We start from the raw sequence: 15,322 nt of genomic DNA, 5'->3' as shown, positions 1-15,322 counted from the left end.
ACTCAAGCTTGGATTCTACTGAGCAGGAACACACAAGGTCACCAAGAACAACTTAGATCCAAGATATGTGTGGAACTCAGACCTTAACCTTTGGCATTTCTTTCACAGTGCACATGGAATTAACTTTTTTATACATGATAAAAGTGAAGTTGTGAGAGATGAAGCAGTTTCACCCATAGTCACACAGTTAGCAAGGTTCAAAGCTTGGATGCAGTGCTAGAATTATTTCCACTCCAAAATTATTACTTCATATTATCAATATTATTAATTCACATGATTAATTACAATGCCTTCTAGATATGAAAGGATGCTGCTGCCCCCTTTTCTTCTCATAGATACCCAGCCATGCCATATGTGTGGGGGTAGGGTATCCATGGTTATGGAATAATGCATATAATTTATTGACTGGCTGGAGAACATTATACACAGAAATAGCCGCAGTGTGCAAGGACTGATTCCGATAGACTTAACCCTCCTCAGCAATGCAAGGACCTAAAACTTTCCAAAAGATTCATGATACAAAATGCCATCCACATGTAGAGAAAAAAATATGGAGCTGGACTGCAGAGTGAAGCAGACTCTTTTCTCTTTCGTTTTGTTTTCTTTCTCATAGTTTCTCCCATTCATTATAATTCTTCTATGCAACATGACTAATATGAAAATGTGTTTAATAGGAATGCATGTGTACAGTCCATATCAGATGGCATGCCATCTTGGGGAGGAAGCAGGGAGAGAGGGGAGAAAATTTAAAACTTAGGAAAGTGAATGCTGAAAACTGAAAATAAATATTTGAAAAAATGGACTAGCTCAACTGAATTTTTGTTTCCTTTATCCTCATTTTCTTTTTTAAAAAAAATTCTTCATTATAAGGGATTTCTCCCTGGAAAGGAGGAAAACAAGTTTAATATCAAAAGAAATTTAGGTAATACAAAAATATAATAATAATAATGCCTAATAATGCTACTTCTAATATACCTCAATCTGATTACTTCCTATTCCTAACTCTTCATATTCCTATCGTGCTTTACCATTTATAAAGCCTTTTCACATTTACTTGCTCATCTGAGGCTTTACACCCCATTCCCCACTACAGCCCCATGAGAGAGGCAAGGGTTATTATGCTCATTTTGCAGATGAAGAGACTGAATTTCAGAGAGGTTGAGTGTTTGGTCTAAGATTCTACAGCCAACTAGGGTAGGAGAGACAGGGCTGTACCCCAGGTTCCCTGACCCAGAGCATTTGATAGAGACAAGACTTCCCAGCAGGTCAACCAAGCCCCTCCACTCTCAACCTCGGATCCTACCTGTAGGAGTCCCGATAGCTCATTGTATCATGTCCTGAGTCTTCCTGATCCTCCTCTGACACTTTGAAACACACCTTCTTGATACCACCATGGTCTACCTTGTCAATCTCACTGTCTTCACTGACCAGGGAAGAAGCAGAGACCTCTTCAGTGGAGGGAGGTTCACAGGACCCATCACTCATTGGTTCTGTGATGGTGGACAGTAATCTAGAAAAAACAAAAGATATTAACGTGAAGCTGTGGGATGAGAATGCTCAGTTCCTGTAATAATGATGGTTCTGAAAAATGCCCCAATCTCACACTGAGACTGTGATCTGACAAACAGTAAATGGCTGCTTTATCTTTCCCTCTCCCAATCTCCCTTCTAAAATCATTGCCATTTCCAATTCCACTATTAACCAGCTGGGTGACACATGACAGATCTCTTAACCCATCTCTAGATTTGTTTTCTTTCTCTGTGAAATGGAAGTGACAGAATAAATCATCTAGGAGATCTTTTATCACTAACATTCTATGCTCTATTTGTTAAGATCTCTACCATCTCTAAAACTGAGCATTCCCAAGGTTTCATCCAGTTCAAACACTTCAGAATCCTTTGGCGTTTCTACCCGAAAATCCCCTGGCTTGTAAGTCAAAAGAGATTGACATATAGGGGTAAAGTTTGAGAGTCAAATGTTAAATTTTCAGTGTGAGCATTTATAACACAGAAACTGGGCAACAACACAAATTCAAACTTGATGCATTGTTTCATTGATTATTTAGCCTTAAGAAAACTTAACAATCATCCACAAACAGAAACATAACAAAGAACAAGTGAGAAGATGATATAAAAACCCTGTGAACAGTGTTGCATTTGGAGTCAAGAAAACCTGTTTGAATCTTGCCTCAAAGACTTAATGACTGTGTAACCATGAGCAAGTCACTTTAACTTTCTCAGCCTCAACTTCCTCATCTGTAGAATGGGGATAATAAGAGTAACTACACTGCACAGGGTTGTTGTGAAGATGAGAAGAAATAACATCTTAATTTTGCAAACCTGAAATTACTATATACTTTACAAATATATATAAATTTATATAATAAAATTTGCATATTTATCAATTTGTAGAAATATATAAACGAAATTGCTATACAAATGTTAGCTCTTATTAGTATAAGGAAAATGTGTGTATACATACATGTGTCTCTGTGTGGGGGGGGGGGGGTGTGTGTGGGTGGGTGTGGGTGTATATATATATATAGAGAGAGAGAGAGAGAGAGAGAGAGAAAGTAATCAAGCTGTTCCATTGGCTTGTGCTCCTTCCTCACTCTTCTCGAAACTGTCCATCTCTAATCCCCTCATTTTACAGAGAAGGAAACTGGTACTCCAAGACAGCGAGCAACTGGCCCACGGTCCCACACAATGAGTTAACGGGAAAGATGATGTTATACTCCAGATTTCCTGACTTCTGGTACATTCTTCTATCAACAGTGTCATATGGCCTACATTTCTCTTCCACATGTAGTACAAGAATTAGAATTTTTGTTGATTTAATGGGGAATTCATAAGGCCACAATTATACTGACTTCACAAGGAAGTTGTGAGAAAGGTGATAGAGAAATGTTCGATATAAATCTCTTAGAATCTTCCCAGTAACATTTCCCCGAAGGCAGTGATCACCTCACCTTTGTGTGCCTGCCAGCCCTTAACACAGTGCCTGGAATATAGTAAGCCCTTAATAAATACTTGTTCATTGGTTATCATTATTATTCTTAATACGTACTGCTCAGTAATGAATGTTATTGGCCAAAGAAACAGGACCCATAACATGGCAGAGTGAATACTCCCATTCAGGACATGTGGCTCCTGATGCTTGACTGGCAGACTATTGACTACTATTACTAATAACAGTAACAGCAGAGACATAGTTCTATAGAACATCAAAGCACATCTATTGAACTTGCAAAGCACTCTCATCCCCAACAATCTACTGAGGCAAATGACATTAAGTATTATTTACCTCCACTTCACAGATGGACAAACTTAGTCTCAAAGAAGGGAAATGACTCACCCAGAATGATATATCTGGTGTGAGTCAGAGCTGATATTCAAACCCAGATCTCCTGACTTCTAAGTCTAAAACTTTTTCAACTATAAAATATTTCTCCCGCATTTATAATACTCAGTATTAACTCTAAATTCCTAGAGCTTGAGGCATACAGCCTCTGACCTTGGGGATGCCTGCTGAACTAAATCAATGAGCAGCAGCAAATGCTGAGGCCACCTCTGGCACATCCTGCACATCTTCCTTCTTCCCAGTCTCTCTGCCTTCTTTTGGCATGCCCCAGTCCTAGCCACCCACCCCTCCCAGTCTCACTTGTTAATCTGCATGACATATTGCTTCATTTCCTTCACAGCCACATCCAGCTTGTTGAAGAGCTGCAGGTAGGCATCCTGAATTTCTCGGTCTTCTTGCTTCAGTAGAAAGCTCAAACCTCGGTCCTCTTGACCTGGCCCCCCATTCTGCTGGCTGAGGGTACTATCCAGCAGGCTTCTGTCATGAGACTCTCCGTCCTCCTGGGAGAAGCACTTCCAGGATGGGGCAGCCATGGTGGTGATACAGTGCTGGGTATAGGACATCGGGTTTATGTGACCTAGAAGACGAAGGGAAATAGGTGTTCAAGAATACCCAACAACCCATTACGGACAACATCTAATAATACATAGGAATATATATGCATATATATACACACACACATATATAAGCATATACATGCATAAATGCAGAGAGAATGAGTGAGAATTCTCTACTATTTTATATCACTTTTATATTTCCTAGATGTGAATCTTTTCTTCCCAAATAGAATGTGAGCGGTTTTCATGACTGAGAATATATATATATATATTTTCACTAAGAGAATATTATACCTGGAGAGACCCTTATAATACAAAATACAGAATAGCAGAACAAGAAAGAAATCTCAGAACATAGAATGCCAGTGCTATAAGACAGTTTCTTAAACTTTTTCCACTCACAACCCCTTCAGCATTGCTATAAGGGACCTTAGAATATGAAATGCTAGTACTAGAAGGGACTTCAGAACTAAGAACACAGAACCCTGGGGCTCAGACTGACAGAGCTGAAAGGGACCTACAGAGACCATCTAGCCAAACCCCCTCAGATACACATAGTGACTTTCCAAAGCCAGAGCAAGAACCCAAATCTGATTTCCATTCTGGAGCTCTTTTTTTTTAAACCAGATCATAACAACGATTGTGACTCAGAATAAAATTGTCCCCACTGGCAAAAATGTGGCCCCTGCGCACACCTATCCTCTGTTTCTTACCCAACAGAGGCTCAAATTACATAAGTATACAATAGGTACAAAAGGAGATTACTTGAGGACTTATCTGCACCTTGTTCAGGATCAAGGCCAATCAGAGAAGGTTTTCGCCCAAATCGGATACTGAAAGACCTCCCCACTGAGGTAGTGTTCTTGGGGTAAGACACTTCCATGAGGTTCACGTGGCAGTTGGTGGGGCAAAAGTCCAGGCTGCAGAGGGCATGAGGTTCTAGGGATGCTTGCTTGAAGGCAGGGCTCACCCTGGTCTTTAGCTGCTCTGCAAACTGAGGAAGGATAAAGGATTTTAATCTGGCACACCTGGTACTTGGTAACCGTCCCAGACCTTTTCTGCTACCACTGCTCCCAAATTTCCAGAAACAAATCTACTTGCAAATTTTCAAGGATGAAAATGAGGTATCATCCCCTTCCCTTGATGACCATTAATTGAAAGGAGGTTCTGCCTAACCGGCCCGTGCTAACAACAATGCCCTGCTTACTTCCCAGTCTTCAGGAGTTCCCTCTCCCTCCCCTAACCAGACCACAGACTGTGTAGATCTCAACACCACATTACATGAAAGAGATTAACAGATAAGAACCAGAGGAAAGGAGAGTGACTAGAATGATGAAGGGACCAGAAATGGTGTCATAGGAAGAAATCAGATTGGGGTGGGGAGAAGAAACTATTTTTAGGACCTAGGATTTCATCGGATTTGTTCCTAATGAGGAACTCCCTCTACTAGAATAGATGGGCACCTTCCCTGCAACTTAATAGTCTTAGAGAATTGGCTGGGTACTGCAGGCTTAAGTGACTTCTTCAGCGCCATCTAGATGTACTAGAAATGGGATGTGGACTCAGGTTTTTAGACTGAGGCCATCTCTATCCACTGCACCTCTATTGCTGTCTATGTGAGAAGTCGATGAAGAAAAGTAGAGGGGTCTGCCCTGGGGAAGACTACGTTTAGTGAAAATATGTTGTCTTCAAATATCACTAGGCAGAGACAGCAAATTCAGCCCCAGAACTAGTGGAGGGACATCAGAGAGGCTGACTTGATGTAATATAAGGAAGAGTTTTCTAACAAGTAAGAGTTGCCCCATCCACGGACAATGAGAAGCTTTATGAGATACTGACCTACCTTTCTGTCCCTAGAAGAGTTCAAGAGGATGCTAGTTTCCTTTTAATACAGAAAAGCTGTAGAGGGGATTCTTGTACCTGGTACATACAGCTATTAAGTGGAAGAATCCTTTGATTCCTAATCCAGTGCACAGAATAGTACGTGCTCAATAAAGGTTTGCAAACTGAATTCAGTCCTCTAATGTGCTTCAGATACAATGCTCCATATCACAGTTTTCTATCCATCAGGGAAGGAACGCTCCAGCACTCCTCTAACTCATAGTAGGTGACCAATAAACGTACACGGAATAAATAAGCCAATGAGTAAAATCAGCACAGCTTGTGAATCTCAAAGATCCTTGCTAGCTCCACCTCTGGGCTCTTTGGGGGACGAGGAGAATGGGGAAGTCTGGGCACATGCCAAGCAGGGTGGCTACCTCCTGATAGTTGGCAATCCTCCTGGTGATGCGTTCCAGCTTGGTTTCACAGATGTTCCGGAACTCGTACTGCGACATGGTGACCATGGCACTGCTCAGGGAGATGAGCCGCCCACAGTTCTGCACAAAAAGGCTGTCATCTGCAGCAAATGCCTCCAAGATCTGGGAAGAAGAGAAAGGGGGACCACTTGGTTGGAAGACTGAGGTTCTGTACCCTGGCATTCAGCCCCGTAACCCAACTTGGACATGACCTCCCTTTCCAACTTTCATCTCAAAGAATCACAGAGCATCTGAGATGGAAAGGATTTTAGAACGACCTAGTTCAAACTGTTTTGGACTCAAAACCATAACTCAAACAATTTTTCTTCTCATGGACCAATGTATGTGGCAGCAAGGAACTATAGTAACAGCTAACATTTGTGTAGCACTTAGTATGGGCTAGGCATTGTGCTAAGTGCTTTACAATTATTATCTCCTTTCACCCTCACAAGAATCCTACAAGGTAGGTGCTACTATTATCCCCATTTTACAGATAAGGAAACTGAGGCAAACAGTTAAGTAACTTGTCTAAAGACACACAGCTAGCTAGGAAGTGTGTGTGACTCCAGGTCTGGTGCTCTATCCCCCATGACACCAGGAGTCAGAAGACTTGTACATGTACACTCAAATGGCTATGTTAGTAAAAGCAGCCATTTTTGTTGAGTTCTTCGCAAATCTAAAGTCTAATGTTTTGAGGTTAACATATACATGTAATAGGCAAGTTTGTTTTGTTTTGTTATCTTTTCTTTTTCCTTTTTGCGACCACGCTACGTATGCTGGGTAAGAAGAACTTGTAGGACAGAGACAGGGGTAACTTGTGATTTAATTGGTAGCATGGACTCCTGAGTGAGGAAATTCCCATTACCAATGCAGGTCAGCATCTTTTCTACAGTTTATACGCTCAAAGAACGCCTAGAGAAGCAAGAGATTGTCCGAGATCACTCAGACAATGGGACTTGATCCTGGTCTTCCTGGCATCAAGGATAACTATCTATCCAATAGACTATGCTGCTTAAAATATACAATTTATGCTAAACAAAACTACATAAAACTTTTCTTTTCTCTACCGCAACATAACATCCAAAATTTCCAGCAAACCCTTTGACAAATCACTAGTCTTATCCAACCCCTTCCTGTCACAGAGTCCAAATGGAGAAATGACTTACCCAAGGTCACGCAGAAAATAATGGAGCCAAGGCTCAAAATATTCAAGCCTGGGTCTTCTGACTCCTCCCCTAGGACTCTTTCTACCACACAACCTTCACTATTCCCTCCACCTGAATCTTTCATTCTATCCAAGCTGGCTCCTTGGTGTCTCCCTCATGTTTGTTCTCGTGCCTGAAGTCCTTTCCTCTTCTTCTCCAGCTTTCCAAGTTCTACCCATTCCCCCAGGTTCAGCTCAAACCTCAATATCCTTCCATCCTTTATTTCAATTTCAGACACAGAAAAGGCCTTTTGAAAGTCACCACAGAGTAAGCAAAAGTCCCAGTCTCCAGGGGCCCACAAGTGAAGAAGGCAGCAGGCAAAGTCTCACTTACAACCAAGGAGGAAGGGTGCTCAAATTTATCTGTCTGATAGGAACAGACTTGGAGCTGTAAAGGATCTTAGAGGCCAAACCCATTGAGTGACAGATGGGGAAAACTGAGCCACAGGGGTTAAGCAATTTTTCAGTGATGCTTATGTATATGAGATACAGGGTTTTTCTAACCAGTGTTCTAATCCCTGGTGAGCAGTTGCTGCTAAAATGCCTCAGCTTCTCCCCCAGAGACTGCCTCTATTTGATAAAAGAAAGCAAGAACAGCCCAGGCCTCTGGATTATTGTTCCCAGACTGGGGCTGAAAAATGGCTTCAGAATTAAGTCATGTTAGGAGATGAATAGAGAAAGAGGTAGGCTCTTCACAACAGGGCAATGAAGCTGTAGAAACATGTTGTCTGGATGTTCTGTGTATGTGTGTGTGTGTGTGTGTTCCCTTGTGTTGTGTTTGTGTCTGGGAGAAGGCCATGATATCAGCTGCTGAACAAAAATGATTTGTGCTATAGGGTGTAGCAACAGCAACCTTGATAACACCTTGTGAGCTCTTTCTTCCCTACCATTTTGGAGGGAATAACAGGAGTGCAGCCAGATTAGAGACTGCTAATTACCTATGGTACCTATGTCAATGGTCACAAGAAATCCCAAACCTTGGCAGCGAGAGCAAAACAGCCCTTGGGTTCCACAATCTTCTCCACAACAAAGCATTTGATCCCAGCCGTGCTGACGTATTCATACACTACTCCATGCTCCAAGTGGACATTTTCCACAGTCAGGCTGATCAAAGGGCTGCCCTCAGGGATGGTCAGCTGGGGACCCATAGACTGTAAAGAGAAATCTGGAAGCCAGAGACACAAAGATTAAGGAAACAGTCAATTCTGTCCCATTCCTGGGGACTATGTTCTATTTTACTTAACTATGGTGACCTCTCAAATTTGGGATCCCAATTTGGTTGGAGTTGACCTCACAGAGCGATCCCCTAAAAGGGCCCTGGTTGTGTGCCTGCCTGGCTCTCATCTGTCTTCACTCCTCTAGCTGGTGGGCTAGCCTCATGGGAATAGGCCTGATCTTAGACCCACCCTAAGTTGCCCTTCCCCATCACAGCATCTATATATCTCCTATAGGAAATACTACCTTTCTCCACAAGACCAAAGGAGCCTCAGACTAAAAATACTCCTAAACGCTTCATTCAGTATTTCCCAAGATAGCATCCTTTGCATCCAAGCCATACCCACTTCATGGATGGAGTCACCAAGTCCAAGGAATTTCTGGTAAATTTTACAACCAAACGAACAAGGAAAATGAAATAACTCCTTGCATGGATAAAAAATTTGGTACTTTTCAAAGGCCTCCAGATTAAAATCTTAGCCTTGAAGGTTGCGCCAGTGAACACAACCATGCCAAGCTTAGATCATGGGGCCAGTAATAGATGATCTATCTGTTACCCAAGGACCAATCTAGCTGAGTGAAGGAAGCCTCACCAGTAAGCATAAAAGGATGGATTTTTTGGTGAAAGGAACTTATAAACCTGTCCACTGTGAAGCTGTCATCTGCTTCTGTGATAGAAGTATCCATTCACACCCTTTTAAGAACTGAATTAACTTTTCAAAGCCCTTCCTCACTTGTTACACCACCAGACTTTTACATAACAATACTGCAAGGCAAGCACAGCAGGATACAAGGTTATTTATACCCCTATTTTACAGAGTAAACTAAGGCCAAGGAATTGTGATGTGACTAGGCCGAGGTTCCAGAGCTAAATAATGACAAAGTTAGAGTTAAAACTCGGGCCTTCCCGGAAGACAGGGAAGCCAAATGATCAGCATTCATGTCACCAGTACCCCCTACAAGATACACTAATAACCATTCTCCAGGTAAGGTCATGGACAGGAAGGTCCAGGCAGGAATTCCTTCCTGCACAAGAAGCTCAGGTTTTACCACCTCTCTCCCTCCTAAGCGGAGTTAAATGATTTGAGGGGGGGGAAAGTGTGGAGGCTGCTGAATCTGGCATGTTTATTTGCAAGTCTGCATTAGGTCCTCCGTTGTGATTCATATCCCAAAGGCTAGGATCAAGCATAAGGTCCTGAAAACCATCTGGTTCCTATTTGATTTCCAGCCGAAAAAATCTGAAGTTATAATTCTACCTCAGGTCACTGATTTCATGGACACGTGCCACAGAGTGCCAATTCTTTTTCATTCCCTTTATCCTGTGTCCCATTCCCAGGGTGAGGGGAAAGTAGAGTAACACATTTCCCTTGCAGCAGCCTTGAGTGTGAAAGTTACTATTTCTATTATTATCCAAATATCCTACTATTCTCATTTTATGGAGGAAAAACTGAGGCCCAGGTAGGTGAGGTAAGTCAGACTGGACCAAGATCACACAGCTAAGTATCAAAGTTACATGTTGAACACAAGCCTTCCGGGGTACTCCAGGAGCATTTACTATTTCTATAAAACTACAACACAAAGACGGTCTTTTCATTCCTTATTTATAGCATCCAGGATTGTGGTGGGTAGACATGCTAGACAAACTCTCAAAACAAATTAATGTTGAAGATAAGAAAACTGAGGGTTCAGAAAGACCATGGCCCCAGGATCACACAGCTAAGTAGGGTTAGAGCAGAACTCAAACCCATGTCCATCTGATCCCATGAACATCTAGCACCCTTTCTACTAAATCATCCTGGAAAAAAAAGCCATAAAACAACAATTTCTGCAGTCACCCCAGCTTTGAAGTCCCAATCCTCATGACATCACCCAATATTACAGAAAGGAGGAGAGAAGCAGTGGAAACCTGAGAACTCGGTGGTATGTACCGATGGCCTACCAGCACTCAGTCCCTGAGCACAAAGTCCAAGCCCTCAGGGAAGAGAAGGGTCCTTCACAGAGCTAAACTGTTGCTTGTAGGCAACAGCACTGACACGTGTCAAATGGAGCCCAGCTGTCCTGGCATAGCCTGCCTTTACCCCCCCTTACTCCCGCCCCGCATTTTCCCCAAGCCTCTCCTCTTCCTGTCCCTAAGGCTCATCGGGTGACATGCAGCTGAGGGTTTAGATGCCTCCTGCCAGAGATGACATCAGAGCTTCCTTCTCCGCTAAGGAAGGCCTCAATTCGAAAAAAGCAGGGGAAAGAGTTATAAACAAAAGGAAGAACTCTCACAACTGGGAGAAATGTATTTTGGAGTTTTGGAGACAGTGGCAGACCTGGAGTTAGGGGATATATGATCTCAACTCTTATGAGAGTTAGTGTGACCTTGGGCAAGTCTCAGCTGCCCAGCGTTCTATAAAGGATTTTCCTCCTCTATAAAAGACACATAGTAATACTGACACCTCCCTACCTCACTGGTTTCATTTTATGAACACTAAAATTGATACAGAAATGTGAATTAATATAATTATTGCTTTTGATTGAATGTAGATCCACTTCTCAAAAAATGGTTCCAAATCATCCACAACACTCAATTATAATCCCAACCAGGTTCCTCCTTTGAAGCTTAGGATCTACTCTAAGCAATAATTCAAACTGAGCCCACCTCTAAACAGTAACCATTCTGTTCATTTTGATAACTTCCTCCACGAAGCAGCTGAAAATAGGACAATCTGACTTGTACATAGCCATCTCAGTCATGTCCAACTCTTTGTAATCCCATTTGGAGTTTGCTTGGCAGAGATACTGGAATGGTTTGTCATTTCCTTCTCCAGCTCATTTTACAGATGAGGAAACTGAGACAAACAGGGTTAAACAACAAGCCCAGGGTCACACAGCTAGTCAAAGTCCAAAGCCAGATTTGAACTCAGGAACATGAGTCTTCCTAATTCCAGGCCAAATTCTATCCACTGTGCCACTTGGCTGCCCAATCTGACTCTGGTGCCCATCCTTAAAACAGCAGCAGCAAGAAAGGGAAGCAACGGGCATGAAGATACCGGACTTCAAAGTGCAAGTGCTCCCTGACTGTAGGCTTAACCTCTGGGCCTCAGTTTCCTCATCTGTACAATGAGAAGGATGGAACTGGATGTTCTCTCAGTTCTTTTTTTGAGTTCTAAATCTTAGGATCCTCTTCCTTTACAATCTTTCCCTAGTTTGGCACAGGGTTGCCAGGAGCTAGGTGATTCTTACCTCTAACTCCATCCAGCACAAACAAACAAAAACCACCAGGCATTCATATTGGGCAGGGGCCTCTGAGAAGTCATTCACCTCAAAGGAACTATCACAAGGTCACTTTGCAATCTTTCCATTCCTAGTTAGGGACTTGAATTGAGGCCCTATCTCCCACCCACCCAGCCAGCCCCTGCACTACTACCTTCATCATCTTGGCCTCCGTCCAGCACTCCATGTCCCCTGGCTTCATCAAGGCTGCCATTGAGGTAGCTGTCAGGACCCCACTGCTTGGCTCGAGCCTCTTCAACATCCTCATGAGTGCGATAGATCCACTGGTACACACCCTTGGGGGAGAAAAAGCAGCATGAAGAGACAGGTACACAAGGCTAGGCAAGCCAAAAGGAGAGGCTGACCTCCACAAAGGTGCCACCTTCACCGCCTCCAGCAACGATCCCCAAAGGTTTTCACTCTGTCCCTTGGCAACATCAGAAATATTATTCTTAATCCACTCCCCGCTCCCAAAGGCAGCACTATGACCACTGGACTTGGAGTCAGATGAGGCCACTCATCAGAATCCCGCCTCACACACTGACTAGTTGCTTGATTACAGACAAGTTGATGAACCTCCCTCAGCCTCAGTTTCCTCATCTGTAAAGTACCTATGGTACCTATGTCAGAGAATTATAATAAAAGTTAAATGAGATAATATATGCAAAGTGCTTAGTACACTTTAAAGCAATCAATACGTCTACTATAATTCAAAGCATTCCAATATCTATTAGTTCAGTTCTGAAGTGGACAGGGATTACTATCTATCTCTCATTAACAAAAGAAAAAGAAACAGAACAGAAGAGCTGAGTGGCTTCCCCAAAAAAGACTAGAAAGCAATGGAGATAGAGTGGGAATAATAATAGCTGACATTCCATGTTGCTGCTGTCTAGTTGTTTTCAGTCATGCTCGGCCATTTGGGAGCCCATTTGGGGTTTTTTGGGTAGAGATACTAGAGCGGTTTGCCATTTCCTTCTCCATCTCATTTTACACATGAAGAAACTGGAAAACAGGGTTAAGTGACTTGCCCAGGGTCACACAGCTAGAAGTGTCTGAGGCCAGATTTGAACTCAGGTCTTCCAGACTCCAGGTCTTCCCGATATTCACACAGCGTTTATAATGTGACAGGCGCTGGGCTTTACAATTAATATCTCATTTGATCTGCTATTATTATCCCCATTTTACAGATGAGAAACCTGAGACAAATAGAGATTAAATGACTTGCCCAGGGTTATTCAGTAAGTTTCTGAGGTCCGATGTAAACTCAAGTATTCCTGACTTCAAGCCTAGATATCTATCCACTGCGCCACCGCGTAGCAGCACTTACACCTTACCAGAGGACTTATATTCAAATTCCCCCACTTGTGTTTATTACCTGTGTAACCTTACCAAAGTCACTTAACCTCCCTTGGGCCTAATAAAAAGGCTGGACTCTATAGCCTCTGAAGCAGTTAGGTGATGCAGTGGGTGGAGTCAAGAGGAAATGAGTTCCAATCTAACCTCAAATATTTATTAGCTGTGTGGCCCTGGGCAAGTCACTTAACCTCTATTTGCCTCCAGCTCATTTTCCAGATATGGAAACTCTATCCACTGCACCACCTAGCTGCCTGTTTCAAACTACACAAATGTTAACCATTACTTGTAAAGAGAAGATGTTGAAGGCCCCTCCCAGCTCTAGATGTTGAATCCTTGGTCAAGGTTAGAGTGCCTTCCCTTGAAGACACTTACTTAACTTTGGGACCCCGGAAAAATCCCTTATATCTCTCTGAGCCTCAGTTTCCCTAACTGTAAAATGGGAATAATAATAGCACCTACCTCACAAGGCTGTTGCAAGTATAAAATACCATCTATAAAGTGCTTTGCAAACCATAAAACGCTACAGAAAAGCTAGCTGTCATTACCAAATCTATCATCTGTTTTCAGAAACACAAGTCTCCAAATGCCCAACCCAAGGCTTTTTCCACTGTCTAGACTTCCCCACCTTTGAGAAAGACTGACTCATACTTTTTTCTTACAGGTAAGGCAGCTCAGTAAAAACAGAGGGCTAGGGATGGAAGTCAAGAGAATCAGGTCTCATCCTGTCATCTAGCCAGTAACTACCGATGGAGCCATGAGCAAGTCACTCACTTTCACTCTATCATCATTCTGACACCCTACTGTAATTATTATATATTATTATTGCCATATTATTTATCCATTGATAAACTTTACGGTGCATGAGGACAAGAATCATATAGAAACATATGTCTCCCTGGGGCCACCCCCAACACTGAACACTACTACTTAACTTCTCCACACCTTGGTTTCTTGACCTAGAAAATGGGGATTTCCCCTGCTCTGGGTGAGGGGAGGATCAAATGAAAAGAATGAAGAAGGAAACCACAGAATAACAAGGATGAGAAAAGGGAAGAATCCCTGGCCCATTCTGATCAATGGCATACCTGTCCAACTCTCCACTGGCAAATGGCCAGAGGAATTAGTGTATTGGGGTGAGAAGGCGGTAGAGGAAAGCAGGGAAGAGGAGAACTGTGAACAAATTTCGCTCCACTCTGCTCACAAAGAAGACGGAGAAAATGAAAAAAAAGAAGGGATGGTAGATGATGCAGAGAAGAAGGAAATCTGGGAAGGGAGGGCTTCACAGCAGGTGATGAGTACCATACTGCTCCCATGGGCTCAGGACTCTCAAGGGTGCAGGAGGCTCAGCTGGAGGGACATTAACCTCAGGCTTGTCTGAGTCTAAGCTCTCTGAGAAGAGCTGCTACCCCAAATTCTGACTGAGAGAGGAATAGGTGGGGGCTGTATGGGATCCAGATGGGCCCAGATTTCCAGGTCCAAAGCAGCCCTACACAGCAAGCTCCCCATCCTAATCCAAGCAGATGAGTAGCATGAGTAAATCTGGTTCTACAGCGAGTAAGAGCAAAGGACTTGCAAAACTTAGCTTTCTCATCCTTCATAGGGGCTACCAAGCTAAGTTCAAGAAGAAAAAGGATGCTGGCCTGTGAAAAAATCTGAGAGGAAACAACATCTGTCTGAAATGCCTGCAACCCCAACCAGGCACTGGCCAATTCCTTTGTGGCTCCACCTTGCCTCAAGATATCTGGGGCCATGATGATGGCACCTAGAGGCCAATAGTCCCCTATCCAAGACTACTGACCCTGGGAAGGGCCCTATGATCTAGGACCTCCCCCACCTTACCTTTTTACTACCAGTCCTTCAAGATCTTACTAAGGAAAATAGTGAGTTAGTGTGTCACTCTTTCCAGTTAACAAGGGCACTAGATATGATAATCTAAAGGAGATACTAAAGGTGGAGTGGTAGGGAAGATGTTTTATTTTTAACTAATAAAATATATGACACAAATTCTCATTAGAAGAAATCTGGTGGTTTAAAAGACAGAATGAGTTAATAAACAATGCTAGTTTGGGATTTTG

The 15,322-nt window shown here is 42.8% G+C and overlaps 1 protein-coding gene across 2 annotated transcripts in view; it reads right to left on the bottom strand.

The window, feature by feature from the left end:
* PREX1 (phosphatidylinositol-3,4,5-trisphosphate dependent Rac exchange factor 1) overlaps positions 1-15,322 on the bottom strand; it is a 227,343-nt gene that overhangs the window by 23,181 nt on the left and 188,840 nt on the right. For both annotated transcript variants that reach the window (XM_072633625.1, XM_072633626.1), the window contains exons 21-26: positions 12,046-12,187; positions 8,396-8,583; positions 6,176-6,337; positions 4,701-4,911; positions 3,661-3,937; positions 1,304-1,510 (exon numbers count right to left, since the gene is read on the bottom strand). In XM_072633625.1, coding sequence (XP_072489726.1) covers positions 1,304-1,510; positions 3,661-3,937; positions 4,701-4,911; positions 6,176-6,337; positions 8,396-8,583; positions 12,046-12,187 — 1,187 coding nt within the window. The remainder of the gene's footprint in view (positions 1-1,303; positions 1,511-3,660; positions 3,938-4,700; positions 4,912-6,175; positions 6,338-8,395; positions 8,584-12,045; positions 12,188-15,322) is intronic.

The sequence above is a fragment of the Notamacropus eugenii genome, chromosome 1, assembly GCF_028372415.1.
Source record: "Notamacropus eugenii isolate mMacEug1 chromosome 1, mMacEug1.pri_v2, whole genome shotgun sequence".
Classification (NCBI taxonomy): Eukaryota; Metazoa; Chordata; class Mammalia; order Diprotodontia; family Macropodidae; genus Notamacropus; species Notamacropus eugenii.
Note: the sequence above shows the minus strand (reverse complement) of the source record. Positions and strands in the feature narration are given on the sequence as shown.